The sequence below is a fragment of the Mesoplodon bidens genome (assembly GCF_964165515.1).
Source record: "Mesoplodon bidens genome assembly, chromosome: 15".
Taxonomy (NCBI): domain Eukaryota; kingdom Metazoa; phylum Chordata; class Mammalia; order Artiodactyla; family Ziphiidae; genus Mesoplodon; species Mesoplodon bidens.
The window spans coordinates 21227084-21250413 of record NC_138171.1 but is presented as its reverse complement, the minus strand read 5'-3'; the positions used below and the strand labels follow the sequence as shown (position 1 = coordinate 21250413).

Below are 23330 nucleotides of genomic sequence, written 5' to 3'. Positions count from 1 at the left end.
GGAACAGATTCTCCCCTGGAGCTTTCAGAAAGAGCACGGGCTTGCTGATACCTTCATTTTGGACTTCTAGCATCCAGGACCGTGAGAGAATAAATTTCTGTTGTTTTCAGCCATTTCACTTTGTGTCGGGTTTTCTCCATGTGTCTCTCATCCTCTTTAGACTCAGGGCATGTTCTTCTCATGACTAACAGCAGGAGAGTAAAAGCGCAGTCTAAGCCACACAGGCACATTTGAAGCCTCTGCTCAGATCATATCTGGCTAACAGTCCACTGGCTAAAAGTGAGTCCCATGGCCAAGCCCAATATCAATGTCTATGGTGAGAGAGGCCCAACAAAGTTACATGGCAGATGGTATGGATGTTCACTCCTCTATAATCCTATTATAGAGGAGTGAAGAACTGGGAACAATAATCCAATCTACATTGCCTATACATAGTGCTTCCCACCCCCCTAAAAGGTAATACTTTCACACGGTTAAAAAATAAAAAGTATATGAAAAAGTATGCAGTGAAAAAGTCTCCCACACCTGACTCACTCACTTTCCTTTACAGGCAAACACTTTTCTTAGTTTCTTGTCCATCTGCATGAAAATACAAAAAAAACCATATATATTTTCTCCCCACCCCCTTTCTAAAAGGGAGTTCCTATAAACTGCACTGCCTTATTTCTCTTAAATATATATCTTGGAGATTTTTCCGTAGTAGTATACTTAGATGTAGTTCTTAAACTTACATTCACTTATTTTTACTCTGTTCTGCTCCTCCTCACTTTCTCAGTTTAATGATGGATTCCTTCAGATGTCTGAGAAAATGGCTTGTGTTGAAAGGCAACACCTTTAATCTGATTTTGCCACTAACTGGCTCCCTATTTGGCCTAGAAGTGCTCCTAGAGGTTCTTGAGAACGTTTGGGGGTCTCATCTCTTGCTAAGGATGTTTATTTACAACCACCTTTTATAATTAACTTGCTTTTACCTCACAAAGTGTTCCAGAGCTGGGAGGGTAGAGTCAAGGCAGCTGCTCTAATTCTTGCAATCCCCTTGGCTGGTGGAAAGGGGGAAACAGGGCAGGGGAGAGCGTGCCCAGCCCTTTTAGAGCTAAAACTAAGGGGGTGGGGGGTCCCGGTCCCATTACCTCCACTCCCATCCTCATTGGCCAGAACTGAGTCACATGATCACAACAAGCTAGATGACCATGCAGGGGAATTATACCACAAAAAAGAAGAAAGAGAATATGCACATAGTAGGTAACAATTAGCAGTCCTTTTCTCAGCGTTTGAGGTCTGTGAGAGGGTACAGTCTGTAGGTCTTAATAAATAAATCTATTTTAAAACTTTATATTGTATTATAAAATATAACACACGTGCAGAAAAGTGCACAAATCGTAAAGAGGACGGTTTGATGAATTTTCACAAAGTGAACACGCCTGAGTAGCGAGCTCCTCGGTCAAGAAATTGAGCGGTCGGTACCCCCGAGTTTGTTTCCTTGACAGCAAGGCTAAAGGCGACGTAATCATGTGGGGGCAGAGCCAAGGGCGGTTGAAGATGATCCCCGGCAAATAGGGCGTGGCTAAGCGGAAAAGGGAGCCCCGCGGAGCTCAGTTGTGGAGGCCAGGAAGGGGCTGCGCCCTTGGCGTTACGCACTCGGGGCGGGGCTTGCTGGCCCAGAGTCCCGGCTACAGCGAAGGGGCGTGGCCAGGTCGGATGTTGGGGGCGAGGTTAAGCCACAGCCAGGGAGGGCGGGGCCTAGCGATCCCGAAGGCGGCCTGGGCCACCAAGGGCGAGTTAGGTGAAAAGGCCGGCGGGGCTTAGAGAGGAGAGGAGGCTTGGCGAACCCGCTGTGATGCGCGGGGGCGGAGTCTCGCGCGATCTGGGCGGGCGCTGCGTCGGGGGCGGGGCTTCGCGCCATTTGGGCGGACGCTGCGGCGAGGGGCGGGGCCAGTGCGCGCGCTCCAAGATGGCGGCGGCCAGTGCAGCAGGGCAGCCTACGAATGTGTTCCCATTCCGTGATGCCCGCGCCGCGCCGGATCAGGTGCTGGAGGCCGGTCCGGTGGCGCACGGGCCATTGCCGGTGCCTCTGGTGCTGGACAACGGGTCGTTCCAGGCCCGCGCAGGCTGGGCGTGCCCCGGGCCGGACCCGGGCCCCGAGCCCCGGCTGCAGTTCCGCGCCGTGTGCGCCCGCGGGCGGGGCGGGGCTCGGGGCGGGGCGGGCCCGCAGGTAGGCAACGCGCTGGGCAGCCTGGAGCCGCTGCGCTGGATGCTGCGATCGCCCTTCGACCGCAACGTGCCAGTGAACCTGGAGCTGCAGGAGCTGCTGCTTGACTACAGCTTCCAGCATCTGGGTGTCTCCTCACAGGTGAAGGGCGGGGTGGGGTTAGGCTTGAGGGGAGGGGTGAGGTCGTGTCCCCGCTCACTCCGCTCTCCGAGGGATAGTAGTCACTCCAGTAGTTCTGATTGTCATTTAGTCATTGATTTAGTCAGTTGATCAAATATTAGGCGCCTAACGTGTGTTAAGTCTTGTGCTAGGCGCTTGGGGTATGGCAGTGAGCAAAAACAACGCCCCTTTCTCTTGGAGCACATATTCGGGCTCGTTTGTTAATACATTAATTTATTATCAGATATGTATTGAGCATCTACTCTGTGTCAGGCACTTTTCTAGGTGTTTGAAATACGTCCGTGAACGTGACACGAAATCTCCTGTGCTAATGGAGCGGGTGTGGAAAGTCGCTCTAGTATGAAAAAACAAACAATAAACGATAGAATTAAGTAGTATATTCTGTGGCATGATAGAAGGACAGGAGAGGGTTGCATGTTTTCAATAAGATGGTTAGGGGGAGGACTCAGGAAGAAGGTGTTGTTTGAGCAAGGACTAAAGGAGATGATTGAGGGAACGATCCTTGTGAATATTAGAGGGAATAGTATTCTGGAGAGAGGGCACAGCCAGTAAAAAGGCCCTGAGGCAGGAGTGTGCCCTAATCCTAACTGAGGGCAGCCAGAGTGAGGGGGAGGGTAGTCAGTGGAAGAGGAAGTCGGAGAAGTAATGAGGGGACAAGTCACACACCTTATAGGCTTTTACGCTGAGTGAAATGGGGAGCCGTTGCAGGGTGTTGAACAAAAGAGGGATGTGACTTATGTTCCAGAAGGATCACCATAGCTGCTGTATGGAGAATGGACTGGCCGGGGTCATAGGGTAGAAGCAGGGAGACCAGTTAGAAGGCTGTTGCAGTTAGGAGGTGAGGGATGATGGTGACTTAGATGAGGGAGGAGTTGAGGATGTGGTAAGAAGCAGTTGGATTCTGGAGATACTTTGAAGATAGAGCCAGACGATTGGCTGACAGTTTGGATGGGGCTTGACTTAAGTTGACCCTACTTTCATATTTTCCAAAGCAACTTCCAGGAGAGATGGGTGTTTTACAGTTGCTTCTGATATAGTTTTATGATTGGAGACCAAAAGCCAGCTGAGCCCTTGCAATAAGGATTTCTGTTTCTTTTTAGGCTTTAAAAGGAGTATTCTCTTAGCACCTACCAATTTACTCTTTTCTTTCCAAGTAGGGCTGTGTCGATCATCCCATAGTTTTGACAGAAGCCGTGTGCAACCCACTGTATTCACGACAGATGATGTCCGAGCTTCTCTTTGAGTGCTATGGGATTCCTACGGTTGCCTATGGAATAGACAGCCTCTTCAGCTTCTACCACAATAAGCCAAAGAACTTGATTTCCAGCGGGCTCATCATTTCATCTGGATACCAGTGTACACATATTTTACCCATCTTAGAAGGGAGGTGAGTTGCACTTATGGCATTTGGGCGCTGTTTTGAGAAGCATTCAGGAAACGTTTATTGGGCGCCTGATTTAAAGGTGGAGTGGAAAGAGCAAGGACAGGGCCATGAACTGGCCTCTGGGCTTAGTTCTGACCTTCCTCACTGTGTTGTGAGTATAGATGTCACTTCATCGTCCATCCTTTGTGACCTCCTGGATCGAGTTGGGGTAGATGGTCCCTGAGGTCCAAATCCATAATTCTAGAACTTTATGGTTCTGACTTAATGGTGAGATGGCTAACACCGTACCTGTAGGTAGTAGGTGCTCAATAAAAATGTTCTGAGTAAATTATTTAAATAGATTGAATTTAGACTGTCGTGTTCTGGAGTCACTTTTTAATAGATTTTTTATTTTGTTATTTAAAGCTATTTTATGACAATTATTTAGACCTTTCTTTTTAACTACTGTACCTGGTACATAATAGGTACTTAGTAGATGTTTTCAAGTTCTATAAAAGGTGAGGGTAGTTTCTGTCATGTTTAAAATCTCCTCGTTTTATAGCTGGGTTTTCGTTGCCTGTTAAAGAGACTAGGCCGGGGAGGGAGGGATAAATTGAGAATTTGGGATTAACATATGCACACTACTATATATAAAACAGATAAACAACAAGGATTTACTATATACACACAGAATTCAATATCTTGTAATAATCTATAATGGAAAAGAAGCTGAAAAAGAATGTGTATATAATTGAATCACTTTGCTGTACACCTGAAACACTGTAAATTAACTATACTTCAATAAAAAATTAAAAATTAAAAAAAGAGAGAGAGGGCTTCCCTGGTGGCGCAGTGGTTGAGAGTCCGCCTGCCGATGCAGGGGACACGGGTTCGTGCCCCGGTCCGGGAAGATCCCACATGCCGCGGAGCGGCTGGGCCCGTGAGCCATGGCCGTTGAGCCTGCGCGTCTGGAGCCTGTGCTCCGCAACGGGAGAGGCCACAACAGTGAGAGGCCCACGTACCGCAAAAAAAAAAAAAAAAAAAAAAAAAAAAAAGAGAGAGAGAGACTAGGCCAGCATCATGCTCTCCTGAGAAGGTTTCTCTTTGCATAGAGATAGAGAGGGTGTGTAAGTAGTGAGAGAAGGCCTGGCTTTGGAATTGAAAGCCTGGGTTTGCAGCTCTGCTGAGGATGAGGTACTTAACTTCTTCACTTAGTTTCCTAACATATAAACTTGGGAAAAACCGATTTCTCAGGGTTACCTTGAGAATGAAACGAGATAATGTAGGTGATGGCACTTTGTAAAACAATCTGAATATTTAAGTGAAAATAAATGCTGTTGAATTTATTGAGCCCTATAGTGGGAATTTCTCTTGAAGTTCTTACAAAAATTTATGAAGAAAAAAGTAATTCTTAGACATTACCAAACACTCCTGCTATAGAGTTTTCTATCTTATGTAACCAGAATATTCAGAAATTAAAAATAATATTGTTATTTTATGTTATATTGAGAGAAAGTGATTTTACCCAAAGGCTAAGAAATGATCAGATTGGGGCATTTCATGTTCTATGCTGGCATCTGCTGGTGAGGTGTGGTATAGCAGTGACATTTTAGTACACAGCAAGCTCCTAGTGCTCGGCTCCTCTGACTTTCTCACATTGAGAAAATAAAGGTACTCTGGTTCTCCTCCCCTTCACTTCATGTCAGAGGGACCTGGTTCTCTTAGGAGATTACAGTAAGCCAATGTGTATGTGATTACTTAATGTGTTTGCATAAGTAGAAGTGGAGTGTCTAGGGGAGGGGTACTCAAACTCTGGCCTACACTAGAGGGACTTGGGAAGCTTGTCAAAATGCATATTCCTGGGGGAAAATGCGTATTTCTAGGCCCTTCCCAGAGCAGATGAGTCCTTCCGAGATGCTTGCCAGAAGTTAGATGTTCATGTGTCTGTTTGGATGTGCTCTAGGAATGCCTGCATTGGGTAAGAGGTTGCACTAAGGCAACTTTAAAGTTCCTTCCAACTGTTAGGTTTTATTTCCCCCAGCTGGTCTGTTGCTTCCTTATTAGTCTACATCAAACTGTTCTCCGCCCTAGAGCATGTGCCCTATATTCTCTCCTCCACATTGCCCAAAATTTCAGTGCTGTTTCCATCCCTTGGTTGTAGGTTGGATGCTAAAAACTGCAAACGCATCAACCTGGGAGGAAGCCAAGCAGCTGGCTACCTCCAGCGTCTCCTGCAGCTGAAGTATCCTGGGCACCTGGCAGCCATCACTCTCAGCCGCATGGAGGAGATCCTGCACGAGCACAGCTACATCGCTGAGGATTATGTGGAAGGTACAAAGAGGATGTTTGCTTGCAGCTTTTGAATGTTGTCTACCTTTGGGGTGTTCCTTAAATTGTTCCCAGGGTGACTCTTTCGCTCACTTTTTTACTCTTGGTACTTTTTAGCATTCCCTTCCCTTTTTGGTATTTGTTTTCCTAACAGACTTTTTCAGTTAATTGATAACTTGCATATGTAGGTTCTTTTTCAACATCGTTTTGGCTACTCTGGTTCTTTTGCCTTTCCATATAAATATTAGGATCAGTTTGTCCATATCTACAAAAAAGTTCTGTTGGGATTGTGATTGAAAGAACATTAAATCTGTAGATCAGTTTGAATATAAAACAACAACATTCTAAATGTAGATTCAGATATAATGTTAAATCTAGATTGGGGAGAATTGACTTTTTTTTACTATGTTGAGGCTTCTAATCCATGAACATAGTATGTCTTTCCATTTATCTAGGTCTTTATTGATTTCTTTCATCAGCATTTTATAATTTTCAGTGTATAGACCTGTATGTGTTTTATTAGATTTATGCCTAATTATTTCTTTCCTTGTTTTTTTCATTTCAGTTTTCAGTTGCTCATTGCTAGTGTATAGAAATGCAATTAATTTTTACGTGTTTACCTTGTATCCTGTGACCTTGTGAAATTTACTAGTTCTAGTTTTTTGTAGATTCCTTGGGAATTTCTAGGTAGACATGTCATCTGGGAATAGGGACATTTTTATTTCTTCCTTTCCAATCTGTTTGCCTTTGTTTCTTTAGGAGTGGTAAGAGTGGACATTTTTGCCTTGTTCCTAATTGCTGATCTTGTGGTGGGGAAAGCCTTTAGTCTTTCCCTATTAATTATATGATGTTACCTCTAGTTTTTTTTTTTTTTAACCTTTAGGTTTTTTTTACAGATATCCTTTATCAAATTGAGGAAATTCCTTTCTGTGCGTAGTTTTGCTGATCATTTTTATCATGAATGGATTTTGAATTTTGTGAAATGCTTTTTCTGCATCTGATATGATCCTATGGTGTTGGTGCTTTGGACTGTTCATATAGGAGAGTATCATGATTGCTTTTCAAATATTGAACTAGCCTTGATTTGGGGGGATAAACCCCACTTATTCATGTATATTATTTTTTAATATATTGCTGGATTCAATTTGGTAAATTTTATGAGGTTTTTGTGTATATTCATGAGGAATATTAATCTATACTTTTCTTGTACTGTCTTTGTCTTGTTTTGGTATCATGTCAATAATGGTCTTATTAAATGAGCTAGAAAGTGTTCTCGTCTACTTTCTGGAAAAGACTGTGTAAATAATTGATATTATTTTTTTCTTTAAATGTTTGATAGAATTCTCCAGTAGAACCATTTGAGCCTGGGGATTTCTTTTTCTGAATGAATTCAGTTTCTTTAATAGAAGTAGGACTATTTAGGTGATTGCATTGGTGTCTTCTTTTTTGCTTTAGGTTTCTTTTGCTCTTTTTTTCTAGTTTCTTAAGGTAGAAGCTTAGATTATTATGATAACTTTTTTTTAATATAGGCATTTAAAGCTTGAATTTCCCTCTCAGCGGTGCTTTATCTACATTTCACAGATTTTGGTATGTTATGTTTTCTTTTTTACTAAGTTCACATATTTTCCAATTTCGCTAAGCCTTTTTTATTTGGAACCATTGATTATTTAGAAATGTATTATTTTATATCCAAGTGTTTGGAGACTTCCTTGTTATCTTTCTGTGGTTGATTTCTAGTTTAATTTCATTATGGTCAAAGAACTTATGTTGTCTGGTATCAGTTAAACTTGTGAAGATTTGTTTTAGGAACCAGGCACGATCTGTTTTGGTGAATATTCCATATACACTTGCAAAGAATGTGTATCCTGCTGTTGTTGGGTGGAGTATTCTGTGATGCCATTTAGGTTCTATTGGTTGATGGTGTTGTTCAGTTCTATACCCCTCTTCATTTTCCATCAAACCATATTGATTATTAAGGGTGTTGAAATCTCCAGGGATAATTGTGAATTTTCCCATTTCTCCTCTCAGTTCTGTCAGTTTTTGCTTTCAAGTGTCTGAAGCTCTTTTGTTAGGTAAACATTTAGGATTCTTACGTCTTCTTGGCAGTTGATCTTTGACCATTACATAGTGTCCCTTTTTATCCCTTTATCAAAGCAAATTTTCTTTGCTTTGAAGTCTGCTTGGACATTAACATAGCCACTCCAACTTTCTTTTGATTAGTGTGTCTTTCTGGCCTTTTAATCTACCTGTACCATTATATTCAAAGTAAGTTTCTTAATAGTTGGGTCCTTTTTTTAAAAAAAAAGATCCCTTCTGTCAGTCTCTATCTTTTTTTTTTTTTTTTTTTTTTTTTTTTGCAGTACACGGGCCTTTCACTGTTGTGGCCTCTCCCGTTGCGGAGCACACGCTCCGGACGCGCAGGCCCAGCGGCCATGGCTCACGGGCCCAGCCGCTCCGCGGCATGTGGGATCTTCCCGGACCGGGGCACGAACCCGTGTCCCCTGCATCGGCAGGCGGACTCTCAACCACTGCGCCACCAGGGGAGCCCGTCAGTCTCTATCTTTTAATCGATATGTTAAGACCATTTCCAATTAATTTAATTCTTCTTACGTTTGGGTTTAGGTCCACCGTTTGATTTTTTTTTTTTTTTTTTTTTTTTTTGTGGTACGCGGGCCTCTCACTGTTGTGGCCTCTCCCGTTGTGGACCACAGGCTCCGGATGCGTGGGCTCAGCGGCCATGGCTCACGGGCCCAGCCGCTCCACGGCATGTGGGATCTTCCCGGACCGGGACACGAACCCGTGTCCCCTGCATCGGCAGACGGACTCTCAACCACTGCGCCACCAGGGAAGCCCCTACCATTTGATTTTTTTGTTTTCTGTTATTCCTTCTCTTTGTTGTTCTTGTTGCTCTCTCTTGCCTTCTTTGGGTTACTTGAACGTTTGAAAATTTTTTTTGGTATTCCATTTTAATTTGTCTACTGTGTTTTTCACTGTATATTTGTTGTGTAGGTTTTTTTTAGCTGTAGCTCTAGAGATGACAGTATATAGGCTTTTCACAGTCTTCTTAGAATCTCTGTTTTACCAGTTCAAGTGGAACGTGGAGGTGTCCGCACTCCAAAGGCCCCCCCTTTTTCTTTTTTAAATTTATTTATTTTATTTATTTTTGGCTGTGTTGGGTCTTCGTTGCTGCTTGCAGGCTTTCTCTAGTTGTGGCGAGCGGGGGCTAATCTTCATTGCGGTGCGCGGGCTTCTCGTTGCGATGGCTTCTCTTGTTGCGGAGCACGGGCTCTAGGTGCGCAGGCTTCAGTAGTTGTGGTGCGCGGGCTCAGTAGTTGTGGCTCGCGGGCTCCAGAGCACAGGCTCAGTTGTTGTGGCGCATGGGCTCAGTTGCTCTGCGGCATGTGGGATCTTCCCGGACCAGGGCTCGAACCCATGTCCCCTGCATTGGCAGGCGGATTCTTAACCACTGCGCCACCAGGGAAGTCCCCAGAGGCCCCTTTATCCTTCCTCCTTTATGAAGAAGAAGACTTGTCTTCTGTGTCGCATTTACATACATTGGAAACCCATCAGACGTTGTCATGGTTTTTACTTCCAATTGTCAGTGTATTTTAAGGAGCTCAAGAGGAGGTTAATCTACTATGTTTAATCAGATTTTCATCATTTCTGTTGCTTTCCCTTCATTTCTGGTGCTCTAGATGGTATCCTTTCTGTCTGAAGAACTTTATTTAGCAATTCGCTCAGAGCAGGTGTGTTGGCATCTTGTCCAGGTCTTATAGCTGCATTTCGCCGATTGGGTGGCTTCAGAGATGGGATGGAGTGTGCTTCCTCCATCTTACCCACACCTGGAACCCTGGTGCTGACTTTCTAATCTCAGTGCTAATAGTGTTTCCGTTTCCTAACTTCCAAAATCATTCTGTTGAAGAATTGCAGAAATGGCGATGCCCCGATTACTATGAGAACCATGTCCACAAGATGCAGCTCCCGTTTTCCACCAAGCTCCTGGGCAGCACCCTGACCTCCGAGGAGAAACAGGAGAGGCGGCAGCAGCAACTGCGGCGGCTGCAGGAGCTCAACGCGCGGCGGCGGGAGGAGAAGCTGCAGCTGGATCAGGAGCGGCTGGACCGGCTGCTCTACGTGCAGGTGACAGCGTACCCCCCAGGGCGGGACCTCAGCCTTGCTCCATAAAATGCATCATGCATCTTTTTGACCTGGGGTCAAGAAGGGGTCTGAGGGGGGGTCATCCATGTAGAGATCGTGCGTGTAGAGGACGGTGTAGCAGCAGGACCTGAGAGCTGTGGGCCTGGCCTCGTCGATTTATTTTATCCTTGTGGTCCCCTTTGTTTGATTTTTAACTTTTGGTTTAAGTGTAGCACACATGATGCAAAGCGCACAAATCTTAAGTGTCCAGCTCAATGAATTTTCACCACTGAAACACGTGATGTATCCAGGTCAAGAAGTCAAGCATTACCAGCAGCCCAGAAACCTCCCTCAGCCTCCTCTTAGTAACTTTCCCATCTCTTCTCACCCGGAAGCTAACATTTCTGACGTCTGTCCCCATAGATGAGTTTTGCCTGCTCCGGTGGTGCTGAGCTGGTGATGCATGGGATCCCAGAGGTGGCTTCGTTGCGAAGCTTTTGTGGCGGGGTTGGGGGTTCCATGGGGGGGGCAGGCTCAGGGGGCTCGGGGAGCCCTCTCCCACCATCGTTCTCTGTCCAGTTTCTAAGTTCCATCTCTCCTTCCCGTGCGTGATTGCCCCGATGCACATCTTTGAGGATGGATTGTGACTGCTCGGCTTGCAGGAGCTCCTAGAGGATGGCCAGATGGATCAGTTTCACAAGGCCCTGATAGAGCTGAACATGGACTCCCCGGAAGAGCTGCAGTCCTACATACAGAAGCTCAGTGCCGCAGTGGAGCAGGCGAAGCAGAAGATCCTTCAAGCAGAAGTCAGCCTCGAGGTGGACGTGGTGGACAGCAAGCCAGAGGTACTGCGGGCCTCGGGAGGGAGGTCCCGCGGGGTGGTTGTAGAGCAGGGGTCCCCAGCCCCCGGGCCGCAGAGCAGGAGGTGAGCAGTGGGCGAGAGGGTGAAGCTTCATCTGCCGCTCCCCGTAGCTCGCGTTACCACTGGAACCATCCCCCTACTGTCCGTGGAAAAATTGTCTTCCATGAAACCGGTCCCTGGTGCCAGAAAGGTTGGGGACCGCTGGTGTAGAGAGAACAGCCCTTTCTGAGGGCGGGAGGAGTGTCCAGAGAAGGCTGACATCAAAGGGGTTGTGACCAGACTCGGGGGAAAGAGAGCAGAGTGGTGTGTGATATCTACGGGGACACGGGTGGGGGCAGGGATGGCACTGACCTTGTACCAACTGAAGTTCTGACCCAAGGGGTTTCAGCCGGTAGAGGTCTGGCCCCCGGGAAGGGGATGTGTGCGAGTAGAGTAGGAAGAACATACACACGCCTATCGTGTGGCCCATCTTGAACCTGAACCTGCCCCTCTGATGGTTCCTGGGCAGTTAGTCATATGCCCCCTTAACTGTCTCCTCATCTTCTATTAAATATATCATGGTTGCTCTTTCATTCACCTCCTTTCCATCTCCATGCTCCCTAAGGACAGGGATCGTGCTTCATGTATAGTTTAGGAATTTTTTACAGCCGCTAATAGACATGCTCAATAAGATATTTGTGGGTTGATTTAAGATCAGCCTTTTGTTAGTTACTGAACACTAACTCTTTGATCTTCTCTCTCCTTTTTGTTTCCCTGCCAGTGGGCTGTTAGTGTTGATGTGGCCAAAAGGGCAGGTGGCGGGGCTGAGATAGGATTCTGGGTAATTCATACCGTAGCACTGGGCCCCGCATGGTGAAGGGGCTGCCTGCAGGTCACACCTCGGCCCCAAGTCACTGGTTGGCTCTCCTGTCTCTAGAACTGGATGAAAGTATTAATAAGTGGACACATTGTTGCTGAATCTGTCATCTCTAGAGTGCTAAAACAAAGGAACTTGTTCATTGCCTTATGACACTTGTGGGGCAAGATTAGCCAGTCCAACTGTTGATTTTTGTTTTTAAATCAACTTTACCTATGCTTTTAGAAAGAAACAGTCTTGTGAAAAACTCCAGTTTGCTGCTGGGTGTAGTGTGGTGCTTACCAGGGACCTCAGGCCCGTCCTTGGCTCGGCAGGCAGCCTGCTTTGCAGTGACTGTGTCTCAGCTGGAGGCTGACTCTCGGTTTCTGCTCTCAGCCTCACCTTCCTCACCTCTCCGACAGGCTGTAGGCCATGTGAGGATAGTGACTGGCCATGAGCATGCGTGACTGATGAAGCAGATCCTGAGTCAGGCTTCCTCGGCACAGCGTACCGGGTCACTGAGATCCAGGGTAGAAGTGCCTTGACCACCATCTTATTCTCGCACAGCATCCCAGATCAGCTTTTAGAGAACTACTGTGCCTTTTCTAGTTTGCTCCTTTTCAGGTCTGTGTTTCAGATTTGAGCTGTTGTTTCCTAGGATCCAGATCCACATTGCCTTTGTTGTTTCTTCATCTGTACTCAGTTTTATCATGCTTATCAACATGTCCACAGGATGTCAGCACCTTTATATCAGAGATGGACCACTAAGCCACATGCACGTGGGGGAGTTCAGATTTTAAAAGAAAAAAACAAGCAGCTGTGAAGATGTGATTCCCAAACAGTCGGGGAACCAGTTTTTCCTTTTCTTTTTTCATTTTTCTGCACTTGTTACATGCCCTGATTCAATCACTCTGTTTATTCATTCAGCAGATACTTATTAAGTCCCTACTTTGTTCTGTGCTCTAAGGGTGCATATTCAAATTTCTCTGGGCTTGGGGTGATTTTGACATGTTGTACTTTAAAAGGTTTCCCTACGTACAACAAATTTGATGAATCGATCTGTCCCCAAAGCTTTAATGGTCAGGGTGATTGTTAGAGATTAGATCGATTACAGTAACATTCATGGAATAAATTTGGCCACGACACTGGCCAGCCGGTTCTACCTTTCAAAAAGTATTTGTTATATTTTCCAACAATATAATTCTTTTAGAATGGAGAGAACAGATTTATGTGGACCACAGTTCATATTGAAATGCAATCTGAGCAGTAATGGCTGCACTGGATTAATACAGCTACATTTTTTAACTTCCAGTGTTTTCTAAAATCCATTTTTTCGGGACTTCGCTGGCGGTCCAGTGGTTAAGACGCTGTGCTTCCAACGCAAGTGGCATTGGTTCGATCCCTGGTCGGGGAACTAAGATCCCAGATGATGCGTGGCGTGGCCAAAAACATAAATAAATAAAAATAAAATCCATCTTTTCCTACAGACCAATCCATGCCAGCCCTCGGTATTCTGCAGGTATTCGACAAGGATGTTGTAAAGGAGTAGGCTTCCTTTTGAATACTTTTTTTTTCTTTTTTTTACATCTTTATTGGAGTATAATTGCTTTACAATGGTGTGTTAGTTTCTGCTTTATAACAGTGAATCAGTTGAATACTTTTAATATACTTTTAAAATATTTTAAACACTTTAAAAATTTTAAATACTTTTAATATACTTTAAAATACCTTCTAATGAAGTATTTAAACTAAAAGATGCTGATTTTGCATCGCTACGAGCGCAGCGTAAGGGGATGGGAGGCGGGAGCACAGCTTGCGAGCACCCTTGTTTGTTGGAAAAGACAATGGGCCAAATACAGAAAGTGCTCTGGCCTGACGAGCCAAGATCAGAGCGGCCCTTTGCTTGTTTTTATGCTGCTCCAGGCTGTTCAGGGTACCATGCTGCATCTTCTCTGAGGGACTTTGGCAAACTGTTGCTCTCTTCAGTTCCAAGAGAACAGTCGTATTTACGTTCCCGCATGCCACCCAGTACACGTGGAGACCCTGGCAAACCCTAGGGGGAGAGAAACCAGCCATGGTAGAGAAATACGTTCTGTCTTAGATGCGTATTGTCGGCATTGAAATTACCAGCTTTGTTCCTCTCTGTGAATCGTATGAATTGGGATAAGGAAAATATCTTTTTATCATTTTTAGTGAAGCTAGAAGTTATCTTATTTTTAAGGCGAGATGCTTTTGAATATAGCTAGATATGAAGGTGGATAATGATAGTTTTGTCACAGCTGAAGAAGCCTTTTGAAGCCCAGACATTTTGCAATCCTCTTTATTCTAGAGAAATTTGAGAGGGTTGCCAGGGACTAGGGGTACAGAGGTGACTAAGACACAATCCCTGTCCTCCTTGGTACCTCAAAAAATAGGGCTACAGAACCGTACTCAGGCTGTAATAAAACTTACCAAGTGTGGTGGTAGATGTGTGTGGGAATACAGAAGCAGTTTTGAGAAAGGATTGGGGTGTTTGAGCTGGGCCCTGGAAGATTATTTGATTTCAGCAGATAGCAAATGAGGAAGGAAGGACATTTTAGACGGGAAGAAGCACACGTGCGGGGAGCAGGGCACATCGGGCACAGAGAGCGGGGGGGATGAAGCTGGAAGGGAGGCCATGGCCGCCTATTAAGGTCTTTATCCATCGGCCCGGATATTATCCTTCAGACAGAGCCTTCACAGTGTGCTGAGCAAGGCAATAATCCAATGAGATTTTATTTTAGGAAAATATTTAAATATTTAAGTTAGGATGATGGCTTTAGGGAGAGGCAAGGCTGGAGGTGGGAAGACAGGATTAAAATGTGTGTAGTCATCCAGAAGAGAGCTGATTTTTGTCAGTGGCCTGAAGTTTGTCAGTGGCTGTTGGGGTGGAAGGTGGAGGAGGACACACTTCCAAGGTCGGAGCCAAAGATCCTGGTGTCGTTCAGGAGTGGCAGTTGCTGATGATAACAGAACATGTGCCAGACCCTGTGCTGGGCACTTGTGCAAGTATCATCTTGATTAATTTTCACAATTCTGTAAGTACCGTCTTCATGCCCATTTTATGAATAAGGAAACTGACATTGAGGCAAGGAAAGAAACGTGCCCAAGGTTGCACAGCTAGGAGCGGCGCAGCTGAGAGACCCGAGCAGTCCGGGTCTAGATTGTCTCCGGTCACTGAGGCTGGGTTGAAAGGCAGCAGGGGGAGGTGGCGCTGGGGACCGAGCTTAGGGTGACGACGAGCTGGGTTCTGAGCCCCCCATCTCTGGAGTCTCTTTGGGACACCAGGCAGGACTGTCCAGGACCCAGCTGTGGAAGGACCTAGACTCACACAGGGAGTGGGAAGAGAAGAATGCCTGGGGAAGGCCACTGCTGAGGGGGTGGGTGGAGCCGAAGGGAAGAGTGTATGAGAGGTTTAAGACACCTGCTGACCTGTGACAGAGGGCTGGCCTGGTAGGTCTGGGGCTCTTTCTGTTCCTGCCTCACCAGAAGCCTGTTTCACGTATCTGCTGCTACATAGAAAACACTCCACACTTAGCAGTGTGAGGCAACAACCGTGTTATTGTGCTCATGAATGTGATGCATCAGGAGTTCAGACAGAGTGGAGCAGGGGACTCTGGGACCTCAGCTGGGAGGACTTGGACAATTGGGAACTGAACTCTCTGGAGGGTTTTTTCACTTCCCTGGCATCTGGGCTGGGATGACTCAGAGGCTGGACTCCACAGACCTGAGCACCCACATGCGGCCTCCCCGCGCGCTTGGGGCTTCTCAGCGCGGCCACTGACTTCCAGGAGGGAGCTCCCGGGAGGGAGGAGCCGGAGAGCATATGTCAAGGGGCTTTGCCTTATTTAAGAGTGACTTTGTGTTTGGGCTTCCCTGGTGGCGCAGTGGTTGAGAGTCTGCCTGCCAATTCAGGGGACACGGGTTTGTGCCCCGGTCCGGGAAGATTCCACATGCCACGGAGCGGCTGGGCCTGTGAGCCATGGCCACTGAGCCTGCGCCTCCGGAGCCTGTGCTCCACAGCAGGAGAGGCCACAACAGTGAGAGGCCCGCGTACCGCAAAAAAAAAAAAAGAGTGATTTTGCATTTTACCTTTGCAGCTGATATGAGTAGGTTCTAGGGAAGTGTAGTTAAGTACTCTGAATTGTGTCGGTAATTTACGTTCGTCATATATTCTGAGAGTGAGGAGGGCTCTCCTCTCAGGCAACCTTGGCGGTTGGTGTTGAATCTGCTCGAACCCTCCCAGGACGCCGTCTCATCAGATAGTCCTTTCTACAGTAGCTGTCACTGTCAGAGCCTCCTTCCAGGGAATGCAACAGAGTTCCTTCCTGAATCTTCTCCCCTTTGAGTCCGGAAGGTACAACTCATCTGCCTTTCTTGTGGGAAGATGACAGATGCCCGAGGACATCATCCAGAACTATCCCCCCAACCCTCCCAGCTTCATTTTTCATTTGTTCAGGTCAAAATTAAAGGTGTCCTAAACTCTCAATTGGGGACCGTGCTGGCATGTCTAGGCCCCGCCCAGGGTCATTGTCATGGAAGAGGAAAGCCTGTTCTGCAGGCCTCCACAGATGGGAGGCATTGGGCCGCCTTGGAGCCTTTAGTCACATCCCCAGCCCAGTGGACCTGCCCTCAAGGGGACTGATTGCTAAGCCTGTTAGTGTTGGCACATATGTTTATTAATTATTGAGAGATTGACTTGATTTTGCCCGTAGTCCAAGCTGCTTTGTAGGACACCAGCTCTCACACCCTCTCCCCCAGAGCTCTGTGTGTGGTGGTGTGACAGGTGCAGGCAGCCAGTCCTCCCCAGGGCGCCAGGCTGGAGCTGCCCCTCAGAAGCCTTCAGAGAAGGTGGGAGTTGATGAGGCTTGTCTCAGTGGCAAGGGTAGGGGATAAGAGCGAAGCTCATCCCTGGCTTTTTAGTCTTTTAGTCTTGTGTTCACATGTGTTCCTTTTTTTTTAACAGTTTAGAAACTTTTTCATAGTTTTTGTGTGTGGATGTACTTTTAGGACATCAGGCAAGATCCCAGTTCTTTTTGGTGACAGTGAACTCAGAGAACTAAGGCTCGCTGAATTACAGGTTCTGTCCACTTGTGTTTCTTCTCTTCTCAGACCCCTGACCTGGGGCAGCTCGAACCATCTCTGGAAGACGTGGAAAACATCAACGATTTCGAGCCCTTGTTTTCGGAGGAAACACCCGAAGTGGAGAAGCCGGTGACCACGGTCCAGGTTGGCCTCCCGTAGCCTCCACCTTGCTTATGCTTTGAAGCTTAACATAAATGACCAGTCAGGTTTAGTCTGCTTCTTTAGGAATACTTTTCCCTAAAATACCAGTTGTATTTTCTAGAAGGGAGAGTCCCAGTACCGAAAACTTCCAAAGTCAGGGTCTTTTTCCCCCCCGTGGTGATTGTTTAGGGTTCCAGCACTAAGCTCCGTGAATCTGTGAGAAACAGTCTCCTCGGTGGAAGCATTTGGGCAACTAACTGGGGACTTTAGACCCGAAGACCAGCTTTTAATGATTTTATTTACATTTAAGCCAGTGTCATAATGCTTCATCCTCATTTGGGTCTGTGTTTCTGTCATTACGATGGCAGCCAGGTAGACTGGCGTGAGGCTGAGACACACCTGGGAGAAGGCCTTCTCGGCTCTGCGGGCCCTGGGGACTGAGCCAGGCACTTGGTCTTCCGGTACCAGCCTTTCTCAGCTGCTCTTCACCAAGTCTCTTTCCCTGCATCTCAGGGACCATTTCATGAAGCAGATGTGTAGTGGTTTATAATCCAGAGGTTGAAGAAGGTAGAAAATTGAATGATCAAATCAAGAGAGTTGGGGAGAGGTTATTCTGTCACAAAGGACAGAAGCTATGTTGGACTAAGAAATGCAGTTAGAAGAAACTGGCAACTGGGATGTTTGTTCTCATGGCCTAAAAATATCTTCTAAACCTTGGGTTTTTAAAGCCCGTGTTTAACTTGGCAGCATATCATCAGCTGTTTGTTGGGACAGAAAGAATTCGAGCTCCAGAAATTATCTTCCAGCCGTCTCTCATTGGAGAGGAGCAGGCCGGCATAGCTGAGACCCTCCAGTACATTCTGGACAGGTGAGACTGACACTTCTTTCTGTTACTTCTATTTTCCTGAACCATTTCCTTGAATTTTGAATTGAACAGTGGATTTGTTGGCCGGGCATCTCCTTTTCATTGACTTGCTGCACTCAGATGGTATTCTTTCTCTCTCACCAAGCGCGGCACCGAGTTAGGGCTCTCTAATTCATTTCTGAACGTGTAAATGTTCAACGTGTAAATGCTCAACGTGTAAATGCTTGATTTGAGGAGCTTTAAGAGTTTCTTTCAAAAATTTGGGCAACGTGATATATGTGCATTGGCTTTCCTATAAATCTTCACATTATTGCAGACTAGTGATTCTAAATCACCCTAAAAACGTGCAGAACTTAGTTTTTTTCCCCACCTTGCATTTTATTTATTTAAGAGTTTGCATTTCTACAAGAACATGCCTCCCCCACACCCATTTATACAGGTATTTTCCTGCAGTGTGAGTTTTCCTAATACAAGTTGGACAGGTAGGGAACACGATTTTGTGGTACTCTGGTTGCTATTGGTTAAAACAGGGTGGAAACTTACACCTAGCAAGGAAGAAAAGCCATTGCAGCTACTTAGTTTGAGTGGCTTTGAGTTTTGTCTAGCAGTGGGTGGGAAAGTGAGCAAACACAAATAAGATAAAACTAGTAGTAAAAAAAAAAAAAAAAAAGCACAAGTGGAGGGATGGGTCCTCAAAAGGAGAGGCAGAACTTCTGGGGGTGATAGAAATGTTCTGTATCTTGGTTGTGGTGATGGTTACTGTGTAATGGTTACTGCTGTTGATGGGTATATAAATTTGTCAGACTTCATCCAAATGTATTTAAAGTAATCCTCAATAAAGTCAATTTTTTAGAAAAACATGTATTAGAAAGACATAATATTTTAATCATGCTAAGGAAATGGATTGACCATTCAGATTAAGGTTTTGGCTAGCTATTTGGCATTCTGTAAAGACACAAATGAAAAATGGAAGGCTTTTTTTTTAACTTTTTGTGTAGACATTTTCTGTTTTGTACTGAGAGCTTGCATTTCCACATCCATATTCTCTTCCAATATTCAAGTTGGAGGGACTAGAGCAGAGGAATCGTCTTATCCCCAGGTACCCAAAAGATGTTCAGGAGTTGCTGGTTCAGAACGTTTTCCTCACTGGTGGGAACATGATGTATCCTGGGATGAAGGTCAGAATCGAGAAGGAGCTGTTGGAGATGAGACCCTTTCAGTCTTCCTTTCAGGTACCAATTGTCTGTGTAACCAGCTGTTTCGAAAATAGCCTTATTTGTTTTCTGGTTACAAAAGTAGTAAAGTGTAAATGAGAAAAATTACTTGATAATTCCATCATCCAGAGATAGCCACTATTAACACGTTTGTGGCTTTCCTTCTGGTCTTCAATCTATGTTTTTTTTTGTTGTTGTTGTTTTTTTTTTTTTTGCGGTACGCGGGCCTCTCACCGTTGCGGCCTCTCCCGTTGCGGAGCACAGGCTCCGGACACGCAGGCTCAGCGGCCATGGCTCACGGGCCCAGCTGCTTCGTGGCATGTGGGATCTTCCCGGACCGGGGCACGAACCCGTATCCCCTGCATCGGCAGGCGGACTCTCAACCACTGCACCACCAGGGAAGCCATATGTTTAATTTTTTTTTTTTTTTTTTTTTTTACTTTTATTTATGTATTTATTTATTTAATTTTGGCTGCGTTGGGTCTTCATTGCTGTTTGCGGGCTTTCTCTAGTTGTGGTGAGCGGGGGCTGCTCTTCGTTGCGGTGAGTGGGCTTCTCATTGCGGTGGCTTCTCTTGTTGTGGAGCACAGACTCTAGGCGCACGGGCTTCAGTAGTTGTGGCGATGGGCTTAGTTGCTCCGCGACATGTGGGATCTTCCCGGACCAGGGATCGAAACCATGTCCCCTGCATTGGCAGGCAGATTCTTAACCACTGAGCCAGCAGGGAAGCCCTATGTTTAATTGTTAAAGTAGAATGGAAATCGTATTTTAAGTATTTCTTTGTTTTAATTGACAAAGGAAGGCCTGCATATAGTAAAAATTCAGAGAGTACAAGAGTGTACATTGAGAACAAGGCATTCTTTAGGAGACTGGCTGGGGAGGTTTTTCTTTCTTTCACATATTTTCTGCACATTTGAGTGTATACTACTTTGTAACCTGAATTTCTTAACCTGTCGTGAACATTTTCTCCCATGTCATTATTCTTCTAAAATACTTTAAAAAATGACTGTATGATGTGGATGCCCCACAATTTATCTACCAAATTCCCGATCACCAAGAAACATGGTCTGAGCTCCTGTTGCGGACCAGGCACCTTGGGATGCTGAGATGTCCTAGACACCAGATGCCCTGGCCCCAAGGAGCTTGCTGTCCAAGGGAGCAGCAGTCAGATGAATAGGCCGGGATAACCCACAGCGTGAGGGGCATACAGACGTAGGCACCTAGGGAAGGCTTCTTGGAGGTGAGTCTTCTGAGGATGAGGAGGTGTTTGCCAGGTAGAGAGTGTGGAGGGCTGTGGGGTGGAGGGAGCACTCCGGACAGGGCCTAGCACGAGCAAGGGCTCGGGGGCCGCGAACTTGTTGAGTGGTGAGCAGCTGGGTGTGGCTGGGGCTCACGGCTGTGAAGAGGGGTGGGGGAGGGGAGTGTGCAGGGCACACGTGGTACAGAGCTTCCCTGTCCAGCTGGGGGCTTGGCTGTGGCCCCCTGTGCCGCACGATGTGTTGTGCGTTCAGGGTGTGGTCTCTGGGCTTCGGTCCTGACTCCGGCCCCGCCCCCGCCGTCGCTGAATTCTGCCAGGCCTCGGTTTTCTCCGCAGTACGAAGGGCTTCGTCCTGGTGTCTGTTACCAGCATTCAGAGCGCCTTGCCTGTCAGGTGCTCAGCACAGAGCCTGCATGTGATAAACAGACATCAGCTGCTGTGCTGAGGGTCCCTCAGAGCACTCCAGGTTCCACGATTCGCTCGAAGGACCCACAGGATTCAACACGTAGTCCTCATGATTTATCACAGTGAGCACTTCCCCGGTGCAAGGAGCAGAGTGAGCGCCTTACACTCCTTCTGTCACCGACACTTTCTAAGCCAGAGGTCGGGGCTTTTGTGACCCTGATTTTGTTGATGGTCCCTTCTCGCAAGTCTCACCTCATCCTCCTCCATCTGTGCTGATTCCACCTGCCCTTTACTTCAGAAAGTTCCAAAACCACCATTCCATCCTGGGACTTCTATGGGTGGGGCAGGGAAGCGGGAGGTGGGAGGTCAGACAGGCGACTCCAGAGAAGAGGAGGCCCGATCTGAGTTGGAAAGCGGTCCGCCCAGTGCTCAGCTCAGCCTAGTTGAGGGGCACTCACAGGGCTGCTGACCCCGGCCTTGCTCCCCTAATAAGCCGTGGAAACCGAGCGCTGGCAGCATCATGGAGAGCCCAGGTCAGCCTCTCTGCTCTCATTTCTCCTGAGGCTCCTTTGCCCTCGTGGCCAGAGCCACCTCGCATCAGCCTCTGCTTCCCTCTGTTGGCAGAGAAGGGATCAGGTCCAGGAAGGCCTTCCCTCCAGGCCTCTCCACCTGACGGCTTGTGGTCTACAGCACGGGGCAGGAGGCAGGGCAGCTGGTCCCTCTCCCACCCTGAGTGGCAGGTCTGACGTTGGTAAAGTAGCTCATAACCACGTATCCGGTGAGGTCGTGTCCGGTGGGCTCTGCGTGTTTGCGTGATTTCTTGAAGAGTCTGGAGCATTTCACTCAGCTCTCCTTGGAGGGTGCAGAGGTAGTCCTGCCCCGTCCTGGAATTAAAGGGGGCCCTCCTGCGTGTGGCTAAAATGTAGGGGCTGTAGCTGGCCTTGCTGAACATTCAGTCCTCGGACCCTGATGGGAGACGCCCGTCCAGTGACTGCTCTGCTCACGTTTCAGGTTCAGCTGGCCTCGAACCCTGTGCTGGATGCCTGGTATGGTGCTCGCGACTGGGCCTTGGACCACCTGGACAACGAGGACGTCTGGATCACCAGGAAGGAATATGAAGAGAAGGGAGGAGGCTACCTCAAGGAGCACTGTGCTTCCAACGTGTACGTCCCCATCCGCCTGCCCAAGCAGGCTTCGCGCTCCACAGAAGCCCAGGCATCCGGCAAGGGCTCAGGGGCCAGCGGAGGCGGGGCCGGCGAGCAGGCGTAGCAGACGGGCCCCTCCAGGGACCTTGGGCCACGTCAGCCAGTGTGACAGGATGGTGACTCTGCCAGCTGTGTCCAGCCCGAGTCTGCTGGGAACATTTGGCTGCAAGATGGATTTCTCCTGGGGAGAACAGCTTAGCGCCACTGGGAGTTACCCTCTGCAACTGTGTTCTTTTGGGGGCGTTGGCGGTGAAGGGACTTCAGGTGGCCTGCTGTCTTTGCTGAGCCATGGATGAGCCGTGGCCTTCACTTCCCCCAGCAGTGAATGAAGACAGGATGGGGGACGGAGGTGTACAGTCTGCACAGGCTTCCTTACCACATTTTAAAGCCTTTCTTGTTTTTTAAAAAAAATCCTTTCAATTTTATATTGTCAGTGTAGATAGTCTTCTAAATTTATTACAAAATTGTGTGAATGCCCAGCAGGTGGAGTTCTTTCACATACAGGTAAAAAGATAACATTTGTATCCTAAGAACAATCAACCACGAACTCTCAGGGGCTAGAAATATTTCCCTCCTTCTTCTGTTTCTGCTTAGAAATAAGGAAAAGAGGGCCCAAAGAGGGGAACCGGATAGTACGAAGTCACTCCGTTAGGGCCTGCCCGGTGCCCACTTCTGAATGGGCAGGTGTGGGGCTAGTGGCCCGACTCTTTGTACTTTCTTTGCTGGAAACTTTTCCACGATGTGAGGCCTTCCTACAGTTTTTAAAACTTCTCTTCCTGTGACTGTGTTGGCTGCTTAACTTTTCAGCTCTTTCCGAAGAGAGAAACAGACTGGAAAAGGTGAGCTGTGGAGCCTTTTCAGTTTAGCCACAACCTCACATTCCCTGGACCTTTGCCGCCTCATTGTACACAGACAGATAACCCCTCTCTTATACGGAGATTGCTTGGTGAGAATTTTAACCCTCAAACACACCCAGTGCTTGAGCCCAGAAGGCTCCAGAGCTGCTAGCGTCCTTGTCACAGAATCCGTACGTTTAAATCCCAGGGGATGTCTGGCCCAGCCCTCTGAGGAGGCCACTTCAGAACCAGTCTGCTGCTGCAGTTCACCAAGGATGGTCACCTGCATCTCCAGCTCTCCGGGGCTTCGAAACTGAAGACTGGGAAGGGCCAGTGGTGGTGGAGGAGGAAGCACAAGATCCAGGCCAACTCAGGGCCCCCCACGGCCC

The 23330-nt window shown here is 47.1% G+C and overlaps 1 protein-coding gene across 1 annotated transcript; it reads left to right on the top strand.

The window, feature by feature from the left end:
- Positions 1-1925: 1925 nt before the first annotated feature.
- Positions 1926-22582, top strand: ACTR5 (actin related protein 5). The gene is made up of 9 exons (XM_081256264.1): positions 1926-2350; positions 3547-3776; positions 5914-6083; positions 10003-10220; positions 10880-11062; positions 17045-17161; positions 17887-18026; positions 19123-19255; positions 21912-22582. Exons 1-9 carry the CDS (start codon positions 1952-1954, stop codon positions 22167-22169), a joined length of 1848 nt encoding a protein of 615 aa, XP_081112390.1. The 5' UTR covers positions 1926-1951; the 3' UTR covers positions 22170-22582.
- The last annotated feature ends 748 nt before the right edge of the window (positions 22583-23330 follow it).

Excerpts from the sequence above, each read along its gene's own strand:
- ACTR5 (XM_081256264.1), top strand. The coding sequence starts at position 1,952 with ATGGCGGCGGCCAGTGCAGCAGGGCAGCCTACGAATGTGTTCCCATTC. Across the intron at positions 3,777-5,913 it reads TTACCCATCTTAGAAGGGAG|GTTGGATGCTAAAAACTGCA; the intron begins GTGAGTTGCACT and ends CCTTGGTTGTAG. Across the intron at positions 19,256-21,911 it reads CCTTTCAGTCTTCCTTTCAG|GTTCAGCTGGCCTCGAACCC; the intron begins GTACCAATTGTC and ends CTCACGTTTCAG.